Source organism: Sapajus apella, unplaced genomic scaffold (genome assembly GCF_009761245.1).
Source record: "Sapajus apella isolate SASKATOON/1434 unplaced genomic scaffold, GSC_monkey_1.0 scaffold66, whole genome shotgun sequence".
Classification (NCBI taxonomy): Eukaryota; Metazoa; Chordata; class Mammalia; order Primates; family Cebidae; genus Sapajus; species Sapajus apella.
Genome location: NW_022437006.1, coordinates 9051394 through 9069768, shown reverse-complemented (window position 1 = coordinate 9069768; position 18375 = coordinate 9051394). Strand labels below are relative to the sequence as shown.

General features: G+C 38.4%; 1 protein-coding gene across 3 annotated transcripts in view; it reads left to right on the top strand.

Moving 5' to 3' along the window:
- The first annotated feature begins 7665 nt into the window (after nucleotides 1-7665).
- DBX2 (developing brain homeobox 2) overlaps nucleotides 7666-18375 on the top strand; it is a 36719-nt gene continuing 26009 nt past the window's right edge. For all 3 annotated transcript variants that reach the window (XM_032248378.1, XM_032248377.1, XM_032248376.1), the window contains exon 1: nucleotides 7666-8473. In XM_032248378.1, coding sequence (XP_032104269.1) covers nucleotides 7705-8473 — 769 coding nt within the window. In that variant the 5' untranslated portion in view covers nucleotides 7666-7704. The remainder of the gene's footprint in view (nucleotides 8474-18375) is intronic.

The window sequence follows — 18375 nt, the reverse complement described above, 5'->3', positions numbered from 1 at the left end:
TAAGCCTAGCTTGTAGGTGTTCAGGTGAAAGGAAAAGTTACACAACTCTCACTTTAAATCAAAAGCTAAAAATGATTCAGCTTAGTGAAGAAGGCATGTCAAAAGTCAAGACAGGCCAAAAGCTAGGCCCCTTGCACCTAATAACCAAGTTGTGAATGCAAAAGGAAAGTTCTTGAAGGAAATTAAAAGTGCTACTCTAGGGAACCCAAACATGATAAGGAAATAAAACCACCTTATTGCTGATATAGAGAAAGTTTAAGTGGTCTGGATATAAGACTGAACCAGCCATATTTCCTTAAGCCAAAGCCTTAACCAGAGAAAGGCTCCAACTTTCTTCAATTCTGTGAAGGTTTTGGGAGGCGAGGAAGCTGCAGAATAAAAATCTGAAACTAACGGAAGTTGATTCATGAGGTTTAAGGAAAGAAGCCATCTCTGTAACATAAAAGTGCAAAACAAAGTGTCAAGTGCTGATGGAGAAGCTGAAGCATCTGTTCCAGAAGATCTAGCTAAGATAATTGACAGAGGTGGCTACATTAAACAACAGATTTTCATTGTAAATGAAACAGTCTTCTATTGGAAGAAGATGCCCTGCAGGACTTTCATAGCTAGAGAGGAGAAGTCAGTGCCAGTCTTCAAAGCTTCAAAAGACAGGCTGACTCTCTTGTTAGGGGGTAATGCAGCTGGTGACTTTACGTTGAAGCCAATGGTCATTTACTTTTATGAAAATTCTTGGACCCTTAAGATTTCTTACAAAATGTTATTGCTCATTGACAATGCACTTTATCACCAAAGAACCCTCATGGAGCTATTAACATTGTTTCTGCCTCTCTCAGGCTCTCCTATTCCCTGAGACACAACAAGATTATGCCAGTTAATAAGCCTAGCTTGTAGGTGTTCAGGTGAAAAGAAAAGTCACACAACTCTCACTTTAAATCAAAAGCTAAAAATGATTAAGCTTAGTGAAGAAGGCATGTCAAGGAGCTATATAAGGAGATTAACGTTGTTTCTGCCTCTCTCAGGCTCTCCTATTCCCTGAGAGACAACAAGATTAGGCCAATCAATAAGCCTAGCTCGTAGGTGTTCAAGTGAAAGGAAAAGTCACACAACTCTTCACTTTAAATCAAAAACACAACGGATGTTGCTAATACAACATCCGTTCTGCAGCCCATGGATCACGGAGTCATTTCAACTTTAAAATCTATTCTTTAAAAAAATATGTAAAGCTATAGCTGCCATAGAGCTGATTTCTCTGATGGATCAGGGCAAAGTAAATTGAAAACATTCTGGAAAGGATTCACCATTCTAGGTTCCATTAATAACATTGATGATTCATGGGAAGAGGTCAATATAACATTAACAGGAGTTTAGAAGTTAATTCCAACTTCATGCATGACTTTGAGGGGTTTAATACTTTAGTGGCGTAAGTAACTGCAGATGTGGTATAAGTAGCAAGAGAACTAGAATTAAAAGTGGAGCCCGAAGACGTAACTGAATTGCTCCAATCTCATGATCAAACTTGAACAGATGGGGAGTTGCTTCTTAGTGATATGCAAAGAAAGTGGGTTCTTGAGATGGAATCTACTCCTGGTGAAGATACTGTGAACATTGTTGAAATGGTCACAAAGGATTTAGAACATTGCATAAACTAATTCGGTAGAGTAGTGGCAAGGTTTAAAAGGATTGACTCCAATTTTGAAATAAGTTCTACAATGGGTAAAATGCTATCAACCAACATTTCATACTATGGACAAATCTTTCCTGAAAGAGTCCATTGGTGTGGCAAACTTCATTGTTGTCTTATGTTAAGAAATTGCCACAGCTACCTCAATTTTTAGCAATTACCACCCTGATCAATCGGCAATGATCAACATCAAGACAAGACCTTCCACCAACAAAAAGATTATAAATTGCTGAAGGATAAAATGATCATTAGCATTTTTTAGCAGTGGAGTATTTTAAAATTAAGACGTACTTTTAAAAAGAAATAATGATATCACACACTTAATAGAATACAGTAGAGTGTAAACATAACTTTTATATGATCTGGAAAACAAAAAATTTATATGACTTGCTTTATTTTGATATTCACTTTATGGTAGTGGTCTAGTACTGAATTTACAGTATCTCTGAGGTATGCCTGTACTGTGGCTGGCTACATGGTGACTATGATATGGTGATGACAGTAATCATGTAATCACTCTTTTCCCTGCTCAATCTCAAATGTAACTACTTCACATCCTATCCCCAACCACTATTCACTTTTAGTATTCAGTTCAGGGCCCAGCACAGCAGCTCATGCCTATAATTTCAGCACTTGGGGAGACCCAGGTGGGAGGATTACTTGACTGAGGCCAGCGGTTCCAGGAGTTCGAGGATTGTGCCTGCACTCCAGCCTAGGCGACAAAATGAGATTCTGTCTTAAAAAACAAATGAACAACAACAGCAAAAACAAAAGCAAACAAACCTCACTACAGAGAGACTGCCTTTATTTTTTAAAATTTCCATAGATTATTGGGGATCAGGTGGTGTTTGGTTACATGAGTTAAGTTTTTAGTGGTGATTTGTGAGAGTTTGGTGCACCCATCACCCAAGCAGTATACATGGCACCCAATTTGTAGTCTTTAATCCCTCACTCCCTTCTCAGCCATTCCCCGAGTCCCCAAAGTCCACTGTGGTATTAATATGCCTTTGCAATTTCATAGCTCAGCTCCCACATATGAATGAGAACATACGATATTTAGTTTTCCATTCCTAAGTTACTTCACTTAGAATAGTCTCTAATCTCATCCAGGTCACTGCAAATGCCATTAATTCATTCCTTTTTATGGCTGAGTAGTATTCCATCGTGTGTGTGTGTGTGTGTGTGTGTGTGTGTAAATACACACCACAATTTCTTTATTCACTCGTTGATTAATGGGCATTTGGGTTGGTTCCACATTTTTGCAATTGCAAATTGTGGTGCTATAAACATGCATGTTCGTATAATGACTTCCTTTCCTCTGGATAGATACATAGTAGTGACATTGCTGGATCAAAGGGTAGTTCTACTTTTAGTTCTTTAAGGGATTTCCACACTATTTTCCATAGTGGCTGTGCTAGTGTACGTTCCCACCAGCAGTGTAGAAGGGTTCCCTGTTCACCACATCCATGCTAACATCTACTATTTTTTTATTTTTCAATTATAGCCATTATTGCAGGAGTAAGGTGGTATTGCATTGTGGTTTTGATTTGCATTTCCTTGACCACTAGTGATATTGAACTTTTTTCACGTTTGTTGGCCATTTGAAAATCTTCTTTTGAGAATTGTCTATTCATATCCTTAGCCCACTTCTTGATAGGATTGCTTGTTTTTCTCTTGCTAATTTGTTTGTGCTCATTGTAGATTCTGGATGTAAGTCCTTTGTCAGATGTATAGATTGTGAAGATTTTCTCACACTCTATGGATTGTCTGTTTGCTGACTCTTCCTTTGCTGTGCAAAAGCTCTTTAGTTTAATTAAGTCCCAGCTATTTACCTTTGTTTTGGCTGCATTTGTGTTTGGGTTCTTGGCCATGCAATCCTTGCCTAAGCCAATGTCTAGAATGTTTTTTCCAATATTATCTTTTAGAATTTTTATAAGTTTCAGATCTTAGATTTAAGTCCTTGATCCATCTTAAGGTGAGTTTTGTATAAGGTGAGAGATGAGAATCCAGTTTCATTTGTCTACATGTGGCTTGCCAATTATTCCAGCACATAGGGTGTTACATAGGTGTGCTTTCCCCACTTTGGTTTTGTTTGCTTTGTCAAAGATCAGTTGGCTGTAAGTATTTGGGTTTATTCTGTTCCATTGTTCTATGTGCCTATATTTATACCAGTACTATGCTGTTTTGGTGACTATGGCCTTATATAGTTTGAAATTAGGTAATGTGATGCCTCCAGATTTGTTCTTTTTGCTTAGTCTTGCTTTGGCTATGTGGGCTCTTTTTCAGTTCCATATGAAATTTAGGATATTTTTTTTCTAATTTTGTGAAGAATGATGGTGGTATTTGGTGGGAATTGTGTTGTAGATTGTTTTTGCCAGTATAGCCATTTTTGCAATATTGATTCTACTCATCCATGAGCATGACATGTGTTTCCATTTGTTTGTGTCATCTATGACATTTTTCCAGCAGTGTTTTGTAGTTTTCTTTGTAGAAGTCTTTTACCTCCTTGGTTAGATATATTCCTAACTATTTTGTAAAAGGGGTTGAGTTCTTGATTTGAGTCTCAGCTTGGTCGCTGTTGATGTATAGAAGAGCTACTGATTTGTGTACATTAATTTTGTATCTGGAATCTTTGTTGAATTCTTTTATCAGTTCTAGGAGCTTTCTGAAGGAGTCTTTGGGGTTTTTTAGGGAAACAATCATATCATCAGCAAACAGCGACAGTTTGACTTCCACTTTACTTATTTGGATGCCACTATTTCTTTCTCTTGTCTGATTGCTCTGGCTAGGACTTCTAGTACTATGTTGAAGAGAAATGATAAGAGTGGGCATCTTTATCTTGTTATCTTGTTCCAGTTCTCAGAAGGAATGCTTTCAACTTTTCCCCATTCAGTAATATGTTCGCTGTGGGTTTGTCATAGATGGCTTTTATTACGTTGAGATATGTCCCTTGTATGCCAATTTTGCTGGGAATTTTAATCATATAGGGATGCTGGATTTTGTTGAATGCTTTTTCTGTGTCTATTGAGATGATCATGTGATTTTTGTTTTTAATTCTGTTTATGTGGTATATCACATTTATTGACTTGCATATGTTAAACCATCCCTGTATCCCTGGTATGAAACCCACTTTATCATGGTGGATTATTATTATTTTTTGCTATTTTGTTGGATTTAGTTAGCTAGTATTTTGTTAAGGATTTTTGCATCTATGTTCATCAGGGATATTGGTCTGTAGGTTTGTTGTTGTTGTTTTTTGTTATGTCCTTCTCTGGTTTTGGTTGTAGGGTGATCCTGGCTTCATAGAATGATTTAAGGAGGATTCTCTTTTTCTCTGTCTTTTGGAATAGTGTCAGTAGGCTTCGTACCAGTTATTTGAACAACTGGTAGAATTCTGCTGTGAATCCGTCTGGAACTAGAATTTTTTTGGTTGATAATTTTTAAATTATCATTTCAACTTCACTGCTTGTTATTGGTCTGTTCAGGGTATCTAATTCTTCCTGATTTAAGCTAGGAGGGTTGTATCTTTCCAGGAATTTATCCATCTCCTCTAGGTTTTCTAGTTTGTTTGCATAAAGGTGTTCACAGTAGCCTTGAATGATCTTTTGTATTTCTGTACTGTCAGTTGTAATATCTGACATTTTGTTTCTAATTTAGCTATTTGGATTTTCTCTCATATTTTCTTGGTTAATCATGCTAATGGTCTATCAATTTTACTTATCTTTTCAAAGAACCAACTTTTTGTTTCATTTATCTTTTATATTTGTTTGCTTGTTTCAATTTCATTTAGTTCTGCTGTGATCTTGGTTATTTTCTTTCTTCTGCTAGGTTTGGGTTTTGTTTGGTCTTATTTCTCTAGTCCTTGAGGTATGACCTTAGACTGTTTGTGCTCTTTCAGACTTTTTGATGTAGGTGTTTAGGGTTATGAACTTTCATCTTAGCACTGCCTTTGTTGTATCCCAGAGGTTTTGATAGGCACCTAACACTGTGGCTCTTAATTTTATAAAACAATTACTAATAGATCTAAGAAATGAGATAGACAGCAACACAATAGTAGTGGGGGACTTCAATACTCCACGGACAGCACTAGACAGGTCATCAAGACAGAACGTCAGCAAAGAAACAATGGATTTAAACTATATCCTGGAACAAATGGACTTAACAGATATTTACTGAACATTCTACCTACCGACTGCAGAATATGCATGCTGTTCATCGGCCCATAGAACTTTCTCCAAGATAGCCTCAATAAATTTAATTGAAATTATATCAAGCACTCTCTCAGACCACAGTGGAATAAAACTGAAAATCAACTCCAAAGGGAACCTTCAAAACCATGCAAATACATGGAAATTAAATAATCTCCTCCTGAATGATCATTGGGTCAAAAACAAAATCTAGATGGAAATTTAAAAATTCTTCAAACTGAATGACAATATAGACTGTCTTTAGAAAGTTTACTCTCATTAGAAGGCCTTCCTCAGATGTTGTTTTTCCCCACCCACCCGCCTCCCATCACCACCACCACCACCACCACCACCACCACTACCACCAGCCCCAGACTGTGAATTTCTAGGAGGCAAGGACCAGGTCTTTCTTCTATGTATTTCCAAGATCACTACAAGTATTCAATAAATATGAAATGCTCAGTAAAGGACTGCTGACTAAATCAACAAATTAATGAATATTGGTAGCATAAATCCATCTTAAAAATAACTTTTCTCTCATCGAGCAGCAGGTCATAAAATTATCCACCAACTTAGAAAAAAATCCAGCTTTATTAATTTAGTTACCTATGCTCATCTTTGAATAGGCTGGGCATTTAAATTCACCATAAGGCAAACTTAGGAATATTTATTTCACTAGCCTGGCAACTCTGATCGGCTTTTAAGTAAATTGAGGCCAGAGACCAAATTATTCATAGGATGAAGAGGAAAACTACACATGTGACTCCAAACTTCACAGATCTCCTTAAAAAAAATCCCATTCTAAATAAATTCATCTAAATCTGGACAGGAGAGTAGCAACGATAAGTGTTAATTGGCAGAGAATTCACAGTTTTAACACTCCACTGTTAACAGAGTTTCCTAAAGGAGCAGCTTTCAAAGTTGTCTTGTGGCTAAAAAGCAAGCTTTAATTACTTACACACACACGCACACACTTTTCATCTGTCTAGTTCCCACATAGTAAAATAAATTTTAAAATACTTAAATTTTCAGGAAAAAAAGAGCTGCTGTAATCCTAAGTAACAGTGTACAGCGTTTTCATCCCCGTCTTTCTGCAAAGACATACCCAACTACCAATGTCTAGGAGGACCTAGTGGTGGATTTTTCCCCTAGGTTTTGGACCCAACCATCTGTCATTTGGCATTTAACCAACTCCGACTGCGATCTCCTTCTCTAGATTAAAACGTATTAGAATCCCTCTTTAGAGTGAAGGAGCTGTAGGCACCTCTTCCCACAATCCTTAAAACAAATCTTATTAAAAAGTGAATCACTGGAAACAGAAATTTCTTAAAAGGTCTCTGAGAAAACACATCTTCCCTCCTATAACACAAGGGCCTCATTTAATATGCAAACAATCCACTCCTTGAAAAGTAACTTTTCAATTGCAGCACAGCTACAACAGTCTCAGTGATACCTTCCGCTGACCCTGATAACAGCCCTTCCAGCCACTACCTACTCCGTTTACTTCCCCAGGACGTCCATCAGTTGCTGAAGCGACCACCAACACTGGAGAGCCAGGGGTCGCCCAACAGGTGGTACCCAGAGGCGCCCCCGACACCAGCGTTGCCCGCCCGCCCTCGGGGCGCTCCACGCCGGCGTCCGCCGGACTCCGCGACGGGTGGGTTGCCCGGGCTCCAGCGAGAGCGCCGCGGCTCTGCACCGCCGCGGGGAGGTGCGAGCTCGCCCGATTCACGTCGCCTCCACGCCCACCTCCTCCCACTACTAGTCCCCTCCCCTTGCCACAGCACTGCGCTTATTGTTGGCCGCGTCTGTCATTTTGTGTGCCTAGTGACATGAATGGGTGGGCTGGACACACCTTCCGTCCTTCCAAAAAAAAAAAAAAAAAAAAAAACTGTCCAGATCTGCATAGAGACGGGGAGAGACTCCCTCCCGCGCTCCCAGAGCCTACGCAGCGGGCCAGGGAACACAGCTTCCCCCTCCCACACTCACTCCTCCCATCCCTTAAAAAAACGCCCAACGCAAATAAATAATATCGTTCCAAGCCCGCTGCCGTCCCGGGTGGCCTCTCCTTCCCGCCCGGCTCCGCGCGCTCCAGCCCTGCGGCAGACGGCGGCGAGAAGCGGCGGCTCCGCGTGCGGTGCGGGGCGCACGAGCGAGAGGCGGGCGAAGGCGGGCGCGCAGCGAGCCAGCCCGCGCCGCACTATGCTCCCCAGCGCGGTGGCAGCCCACGCCGGCGCGTACTGGGACGTGGTGGCCTCCTCCGCGCTCCTCAACCTCCCCGCTGCGCCGGGCTTTGGCAACCTGGGGAAGAGTTTCCTCATCGAGAACTTGCTGCGAGTCGGGGGTTCCCCGACGCCCGGGCTGCAGCCGCCCGCGCCCCACGGCCCGGCGGCCGCCCTGGCTACCGCGAGCGCGCAGCTCCGGCCCCTGCCCGCCAGTCCGGTTCCCCTCAAGTTGTGCCCCGCAGCCGGACAAGTGAGCTCCGCCGGGGCGCCCTACGGCACGCGATGGGCTTTTCAAGTGCTCAGTCCCTCTACGGACAGTGCGAGGCTGCCGGGCCGGGCTCCAGGGGACCGAGACAGTACCTTCCAGCCTTCAGCGCCAGGTGAGCCAGCTCTCCTCTCTTTCCCCAGCTGCGACTCCCGGATCTGGGGGCGCCGGCGGTGCGCACTGCGGCCAGGGAGCTCCGGTCTCGGACCTTCCAGGAGCATCTGGGGCTTTAGCGGAGATTCCACTTCCGGAGTCGCGGGCCGGGGCGGAGGCGCACAACTTTCTGTGATTCTTTTTTGCGCCAAACCTTCCCATCCCGTTCCACCAGCTTCCTTCCCTGTCCCCTTCTTTCAACAGGTGGTTAGTTGGTCTACCCTGACTTTTTGGCCTTAACTGGGAAAATCTGAAGGTATCCTGGGCCTGTTTGGATCAGTCTCAAGGGGTTTCACCAAGTTCAGCGTTTCTAACCCTCCCGCTCCTATCCCCCGGGCTCTCAGAAAAGCTCTTGACAAGGAGAGCTTTGCGCAGCGCAACTTGAGTAGATTTTTGTCACTCAAACTGTTAGGACAGTCGGAATAGCTCAGGAACCCGCGCAAAGATCTTTGGAAGGAGACTTGCGCAAAGTTCTGGCTTTCTCCACACATTTTGGATCACTTTAGGCGCAAAGAAATGAAGGCCGACCTTTCTTCGTGCTGAGCTGAAAAACAGCTGAATTGGCAACTGAAGTAGGAAGTTCACCAATACATAAGACTTTACCGAAAAGAAGGGCAGTGTGGGTTTATTTTAATCACCTATAAAACCTAACTAGTGGGACTGGGAAGAAGGATCTTTACAATTTAGTCAAATATTAGCTAAAGCTCGCTGAAATCGGCAATGATAAAAGGGAAAAGTCTCTTACAGACTCAGAAGCTGAGATCCAATTGGATTTTTTTTTTTTTTGGCTGCGTCCTTAAACGATCTTAACTCATTCTTTTAATCCCTATGGGTTTGTCCAGAATGACTAATAGACGCTTTTTCAGCAGTTTCCATTGTCCCTGCAAACTGCCGGCTCAAATTTATTGCTAATGGCTTTATAGAATTTAACAAGTTTAGAACCTGTCCTGGTCTTTCAGTTTGAAATGGCCACTAACAGAATGGAACAAATATAATTATATGAACACCGATCTCATTCACCTAGTGTCAAACCTAAATGCTAAGAAGCCTTTTTTTGCACCCTGAAAGAGGAACAATTAAGGCAAAGTTTGTGGAAATTTGGGCCTCACTGTTCTTTTTGAAGAAAAATTAGCCATAAAGCAGATTCACTTGGACGTGAACGAGTTAACAAATAACATTTCATAAAAATAACATTTTCAAGAAAATTTATTGATTTGCATAACTTTTGGTGGCTTGGCATTGTGTTGATAGAAGTTGTTTTTCAAGGATTACTAAACTATTTATAATCGTAATTGTCTCAGCCATGAGAAGGTATTTAATTTTAACCTTTGCAGATTTAACAGATTACATTTAAATAAAATAAATGCAAATCAAGTGCAGTTATTTCAATAACCCTCAAAAATAATTTACTGTATCCATTCCTTTCAAAATATAGCAACTAAAGGTTAAAAGTTTTTGTAACTACATTATTTTTATTTTCAAGATCATATTCATTCTTGTGCACTTATTAAACTGTCCAATTGCAAACATTGTTTTTGGAATAATTACAAGGGTTGTAAGAATTTATATTCCCTTTTGAAGCATTCTAATAGTTTAAGCATTCGTTTTTCCAAATATTTTATTCAATATTCATTGAAGATTTGATGTTCTAGATTAATTTTCAACAACTTTTGTTTTTTAAAAAAATATTCTTGTAAAGAATACATTAGTTTCTGAAACCAGAAAAATATCTAAAGAAGAAAAGTAAAATCTCATGAATTTGTCCCCACAAATATACTGCTTAAAACCAGAATTTATATTCATTAATTTTTATAATTGGATAAAGAATGTAGTTTTCTGAACACTGCCCCAGTTTTATTTAAGTGACAGATTCTTGCTTTACCAAATGTGGGAAATTATTTTATGCAGTTTACAATTATGAAATTATAATGGAGTGCCAACAATTTAGCTGTTAGGTGAAAATTACATGGGGATGAAATAGTGATTTGATGTTCTGGGGAGAGCATAACAGTTGGAGAAGCTCTTGTTTTCTGGAAGATAATACCATATCTTTCTGAAATGTTACCAGTTCTGATCCTTTAGATGGTAACTTGGGAGTGGACCACAAAATGTGATTTTAGTAATTTCTGCATATTGAGTACCCACTTTTTTTCCCAGCCTTAATTTGTTGAGTGCACCACATCTAAATTTAAATAAGAAAACCCCAGAGTTATTTTTAAGTGCATTGGTGAAATATAGCACCGTTTAACTGGGAGATTTATGCTTCCACATGCATTTTTGCTTCATTACTTTTCATTATTTTTGTTACCAACTATTAAATATATCATATATTTCATTCATTCAGTACATGTTTACTGAGTGTCTCCTATGTATCAGGCTCTGTTCTAGGTCACTGGCATAATCAATTAAAAAAACAGATGACTGTCTCTGCCCTTCTAGAGCTTATATTCCATGTTCTGTACTGCTTTATAGGTAGCAGCTATTTTCAAAATAGCTCCCTTAATCCTCCTAGTAAGCTAGTGAGATGGCTATGGGCATTCCAATTGTTTTTGTCAATGATAATTTCATTTGCTGATTTTGTTTTTGTCCCAAGTATCACTTTAAACATCTATGGACTTGTGAAAGAGAAAAAATTGCCCCAAATCTTAGGCTCCTACCTTAGATTAGTCTTTCACTGACTAGAAGAAAATAATGAAGGCTAAGGGGATCACCAATTACATAGTATCACAATAATAAATCAGATTGTGATTTTGTACCTTAGCCCATAATGGAAGAAATTAGCTTTCCTTTTCATCTTGTTATAAAACATATTTGAAAAGTGATGACAGTTAAACACAGTAACACAGATTTACAGGTCATGGATGAAAGTAGAGCTGTCAGTGCGTCATCCCTGAAAATTGGTAAGTTTGAGTATTTACAGCAAGAAAAGCCATACTCCATAGCTATATGTTGTCAAGTTATTTACATAGAATAGTTTTAAAACTTTAAAATCAAAGGGTTCAGGGTTTGGGAGAGACTCATTTAGGGCAGTATGGGGTAGTAAATAGGTTCTCCTCCAGGGCTAATACCTGAAAAAAGAAAAAAAATGTCACGAATCTATTATAGTTTATTAGTGGAAACCAAGAAGTTTTGTGAGTAAACTCTGATTGTCAGACATCCTTCCTCAGAAGTTTGCCAATGTCATTATTTGTGACAATATTTGGAAAATATTATGCCAGATTAAAATATTAATCTGTTTGTATATAAAAGAGGGCATCACAATGTAAAATGCTGGAAGATTTAAATTTCTACTGGCTACAGAATGACATCAGTATGCCATTAATTCTCTTCAAAATAAGTGGAACAAATACTCTTGCTTATTAATAACATTTGTTATTTTAAGCATTTTAGAAAATGTTTGACATAAAAATAATTTCCTAAATATAATTTCCTTTATCATTTATTAAATCTGTTCTTGTGCTGTATATGAAAGGATTGGAAAGCAAATGTTCATTTTGGGTAGGTGAGTTGAACTGCTTTTTTAAAAAGTATTTTTGCTAGGTAAGTCATACTGTGTAGTAAAGACATGAAGGAGCCACAGTATTTTTTCTGTCATCCAGTGAGGGTTGTTTCTGACCATCGGAACTTAATGTGCAGTCTAGTTTTCTTATGTACCTTCCAATCCCAGGTACCGTTTACCCATTAATTGTTGACTGTCTGTAACTATTTCCACTTATGTTTTGTGCTGCAAATGGTACTTTTTTCCTCCACTGAGATAACACTGAATGTGTGAAATACAATGGCCTCTTTTACATTTTAGGCACCAAGGGAGGGAGAAAAGGGATTTGTGCTCAAGGTGGGGATTCCAGTCTAAGTGAAGACTTTGCGATCTTATTTTTTAAGCTTGAGTTTGAGCTTTTTGTTGCTGACACTATAGTTTAGATTCGTTTTGGCAAATTAAAACCACAGAATTTTTGAGTGTTGATGATGCTGATCCAGAACCAAGATGACCACGGGGGATTCCTAACAGGACAGTGATGGGACCCATGCTAGTGGTTCTTCGCTGAGGCCCCAAAGGATGAATTCCAGTTATCCTTTGGTGGAATTTGTCAAGAATACCAGAATCATATTCTTACTGTATCTGTATATTTTCCTGTAATCTGCTTAACAGACCTTTTAATTTACATTAACATATTAATAACTTTTACCTAGTTCATGAGTAATCAGCTCTGAACAGATCATTATATGATCCCTAAGTTAATAAACACGTTCAGGTTCAAGGAGAAGTTCTTGCAGAGGTTACAATAAAATAGACTTTTATAACCAATGGAAGTAATAGTCTCTTTACATTTAGCACTCACTGAGTAAGCCACACTCCTTGCAAAATAACATCTGAGTTGGAGCTACAATGAGGTAACATTTTATGTGTATTTAATTTGTCTTCAACTTCAGCACCTATCTCTTCTTTGCCCCAACACATGCTTCTCTTTTTTGCTCTAACAACAAGCAAATTTCAATCTGATAATATGTACTGAAACTCTTGAGGTTTTATAACTAAACAGGAATACATGTAGCAGGCAAATAAGAATGTTTTAGAACTTTCCACTTACTTAGCTCTATTCCTTTAGGGATTTGAGGGTTATTTTAAGAGGTACAATGGTTTGAATGCCCAGAAATTTACGTATGGACTTACATAGAATTAAACATAGGATTTAGAGTGTTCAGAGTTATGCTACGTGAAGTCAAAGGATGCCATATGTTTTGGGCAATTTAAAAGGATTTCCGAGATTGCACCACTGCACTCAGCCTGGGTGACAGAGTAAGACTCTGACTCCAAAAAAAAAAAAAAAGGGATTGCCAAGGGTGATTTTATTTATATTTGTTTGCCATGGATGTGGTTCAAATATTGGAACCTAAGCTATGCTTAGACTCCATGACAGTCTTCTTTGAATGTGTCACCTCCTTCCTGTTCTCAGTAGCCACCAGATGCCTTTTTGCTTTAAGAAGATATTTTACAGTTAGATTTGCTGCTGAACCATGAGAGAAATGGTAGCAACTTGAAGGATGCAACATCCATGCGTAATTTTTGTTTAATCATTGTGTTCATAAAATCCTTCGAGATTCTCTGCTATGCAAGTTTACACAAAAATGAAATGTTATTATAGTTAAAATATTTAAACAATGTGTCCTGTTAGGGTGGGCAGTGAATACAAAGATCTTTTGAGGGTGTTGCTTTGCAACTCTTAATACAGCGTTTGTCTACTTAATTTTCGGTTAGAAGAAGCTCTAAGTAAAGTTTTTCTTAATTACGGTAGTTTTTCTTTATATCTACAATGAAAGTACACAAGTTCTAAGTCAGTTTAAACAAGTAAGTTTTCATTCAAATACACCTGGAGTCTGTCAGGAATAAAAAGGCAAATTGTAAAATGAAACAATATGATTTTTATCTAGGAATGCTTGTTAGAATCCTCATTTTAGACTTCATTAGATCATGTTTCTATTTTATACTCTCTTAGTAAAAAATTGGATTTTTGCCTTAACATATAACATACTTACCAGACCCTTGTATATTTTATTCCAAAATATTTTATTTTACTTTCAGTAATGTTTCCACTTTAAATGAAATCTCTCTCTTTCATTCTTTTTAGCCTCCAGTCAATACTTAACTTGGCAATGCTGAGTGATTCATCACTTTATATAAAGTTACCATAGCTGATTTCATTTTTAATAGCATTATTCATTTTGTCAACCAGCTATTAGTTGCGAATATTTCAGGAGTGCACTTTTGTGAGGCATGTGAACAGTCAACTTAAGGTACTAAAATTCTCTCTGAAGTCAAAGATCAAAAAGCCTATAGGAGTTTTTAGACTTTTCTTTTAGAACCAAAGCATTCAGGAAGAGGAAAGAGAAAAAAAGCTTGGATCATTTTGTATAAATTTCTGACTATTTTAATGACTTCTTGTTTATAAATATTCCACAGATGAATTAGGGTTTTCACTTTTCTTTCACATGTTCAGGCACCATGCCCTAACAACCTTCATTTTTTGTTAATTCTGAGTGACCATCAGAAATAGAATATACAGTATATAGATTTCCACAGGTCCTCTTCAAAATATTCAAAATTTCTTGTCCTTTAAAACTTTAAGTCTCTAATACTTTTAAATTAAAATATGTGAAGGAGTTAATAAGTCATTCTTCGATAAAATTTATGTACATTAAAAAAGAAATAAAATCCATGACTGCTGGCAAGTTTTTAATAGATAACCTAGGGCTGGCTTGAGTTTAGGTGTACAGAACCAGTTTTGTGGTTATATTGGGTCTGAAACAAAAAAGACCATCTGATCCTTTAAAGCTGGAACAGAATAACACCTATTTGTCTACATATTTTCTTTAGCTGCTTTTCCATTACAAATTGAATAGTCATAATGGAGACTGTATGGTTCACAAAGTGTAAAGTATTTACTATCTTGCTTTTTATAATGTAAGTTTACCATGCTTGCTCCAACATATAAATGGCAAATTGGGTAAATCTAAAACAACCTATAGCTCTCTGAGCTGTTTTAGGAGGATTCTTATATTTAAAAGTCTGGATTCAAGATTTTCAGGTTACTGATTCTATAACCGTAAGCAATTCATATAACCTCGCAGAGCCTCTGTTTCCTCATTTCAAAATGTGAACAGTGGTGGAGTCAGCATTTGACTTTAAAGCACATACCTTAAAAGCCCACTGGGAAGATACAGGAAAAGATGTACAGGATTCCTTTCCACCATTTCACCATAAGTTAAATATTGGTAAAAGGGGCATTGTTGTATAAGAAAGCATCCCAAAACTCAGTGGCTTAAAGAACAATTTATTTTCTCTTACAGTTTTGTGGGTTGACTGGGCTCAGCTGGGTGGTTCTCACTTAGATCTTGAGTGATGTTAGGTATCCACTGGGACTAAAGTCATGGGAAGGTTTGCCTGGGCTGGATGTCCAAGATGGCTACTCACATGGCTGGCACTGATGCCATCTGTTGACTGGGTGCTCAACTGGAGTTGTTTATTGCTCTTCACGTATCTTGACCTTATAGCACAGTGGCTGGGTTTTGAAAGGGAAAACATCAAGAGCACACATTCCAAAAACCTATGTTTTTGGAACTGTGGACATTCTGGAACTTCCAATACTTAAGCAAGTCACTAAGACCATTCCAAATTCAAGGGAAGAGGAAATAGACCTCACCTCTCAATGGGAGGAGTACCAAATAATTTGTGATCATTTAAAATCTGTCCCAGGGTGAAATCAAGATAACCAATATCAGATACAATTCCTGTTAGGTCTATCTTCTGCTAGAGTAGACCAATGCAGGAATTTATGGAGTGGTATAGCTAGGAACTCAGGGAGCCTTCACAGAGGCTTATAGTATTCTTTTCTGTGACATAATAAAAAGAGCAAGGAATCTCCTCAAGTTGAGATCATTTTTTCAGAGAGGTCTAATTGGAGGGTGAGGCAGCAGAGGTGAGGACTCTGGTCTCCTGTGATGGTCACAGTGAGCTAGCGTCCCACAGCTGGAGGGAAGCCAGACCCTGTCAACTTGGTGTTGTGAGTCTAGATAAGATGTTGCTAGAAGTGTCCACACAAATGCTTGTTATCATCTGTTGCTACAGCATGTTGTTACTGTATAGCGGCCTTCTCTTTGGCCACCTTTATTCCACAGCATCCCATCCACCACTGCCAGGTGAACTTTTCTCAAATGTAGCTTTCATCATGTCACCAAGCTACTCAGGAAAACCTAAAGTATCCCATTTGACAACAGATCAAATGAAATTACTTAGTTTGGCCTTTAAGGCCTTCATTCCATCAACGGCATTTAACTCCTCTAGACACATTGCTTAATGTTCACCCCTTTGGCCTTGTTCTAGTAGTCAGGCTGGTCTCCATCACCTGCCCCATGGGTCACCACCATCCTTGCCTCTTTTCCTTTGTCTCTGCAACCTTTTCTTCTTGGAATGCCTTCATTCCCTTCTTTTGCTCTTCCAAGTATTTTCCAGATCAAGGCCCTGATTAAGATGTTTCTCCTGCTTAAAGCCTTCTTTGAACAAGCTTTCTTTAAGATATCCTTTTCTTTTTATTCTATATTTCAGTGGAAGTCTGGACAATACTGCTTTTTTATATGCTGTCTTAGTATCGATCTCAGATTATGTATTAATGGCAAGAGGAGAAGGCTAACATTTACTGAATGTCTACTATGTGTCAGATGTTTTATGTTCTTTTAATGCCTCATCCATGCTCTACATTATAATCACCTGCAAAGGTTTCAAAAAAATGCAAAGTGGGTGTCCATTCCTAGCCAGCTTGATTTAAAGCAATTGGTGTGGGGCCTAGGCATCTGTATCTTTGAGAAGCAGCCCAGACAATTCTAATGTGTATTCAGGGTTGAGAAACACTGGCTGGGGATGTGCACAATATGAATTTTGTTAGATTGCATCTCCTTGGGGAGTGTTTCAGGATTCACTGAACAAAATTGAATCTGGAGTACTGAGAAATTTACATTTCATTTCATTGACCAGCAGTCTCAAATCTGTAAGTTAAAGAACATTAAAAAAAAATTCTTCCAGGAAGGAAAATTCATTTTTCATCTTTGTAGTCCCAGCACACAGTGCAATGCTCAGCACTTGACAGATAGGCAGTACATGTTATTGGCCCTGAATTAAAAGGACAGAAGCAAACAAGTAGACACTGCACTTGATTTATCTTCTCATGAGCTGTACCAAAACATTAAGACCCTTTGTTTTTCTGTCTTTAAAATACGTTTGAGGCAAAAAAATGCTGACTTGTCTTGTTTTTTGATAAACAGAAAGGTAAAGGGTGAATTTACCTAACTTGCTATGGCTGGTGATTGAAGACAAAGTTTGCAATTAGATCACATAAATGAATTACTTTCAGATAGACTAAGTATTAAAATAAATCAAACCTCATTAGCTAATTGATATTTCTTTGTTCTGACTACTCAAGATAGATGTTTGCTGTTTTTTGGAGTCTTGTTTTGGGTCCAGCCCACCCCAGATGGCCTGCTTAAATTGTGTATTATTTTCAAGTTGGAAGGTTAGATTTTTAACTTCTCAGTGCCCATGTACCTGGCATGTGAAGGAGGTCATTAGAACCATCCTTTTGGAATTATTTACTTCTCTGTCATTCTTTCCTAGAGGTTTCTTGTTTTGTTTTGCTTTTTTCCTAGTGGTTACCTTAATAAGATGCTTTGAAACCTTCTGTCATTTCTCTTCATCCTTCTTATATGCAGTGGGCTTACGAAATTTGTTTGAAGGTTTTATTAGTGGTCTTTAGCATTCTTCCTTTGAAATGTCAGTACCATGGTTATATTGCCAGTAAGAATGTGGTTTCACATTGTTTAGATTTCTGATGTTCTTCTCCATTACTAAAGGAGAATGAAAAGAACAAAAAACAATTTAAAAAATTATTGTTTTCTAGAAAACAGAATAATTTCTCAACACCTAAACTTGTAACCATGCTTGGCTATAGGATACTTGTATTACAGAACCATTTAGTCAGTTACGTTTAAAAATATCAGGCTAGTTCACCATTAGGTTGGCTATAAGTTCCCATCTTAGCTAAACATGCAAAATAAAAGATATCTTGAATCTGTATCTTCAAATAAGTCATATGGAAAGTTTCCTATGAATACATAATTTTAGTCATTTGGATTCAGACAGGCCTTAGTTTAGTTCCAAAAATTTTGCATCATTTTGAGTGTAACTCATAACAGTTTCACACAGAAATTGGATGATTGATTGGTAGGTGATTAGTCAGGATTCTTTAGAGGGACAGAACTAATAGGATACACACACACACACACACACACACACACACACACACACACACACACACA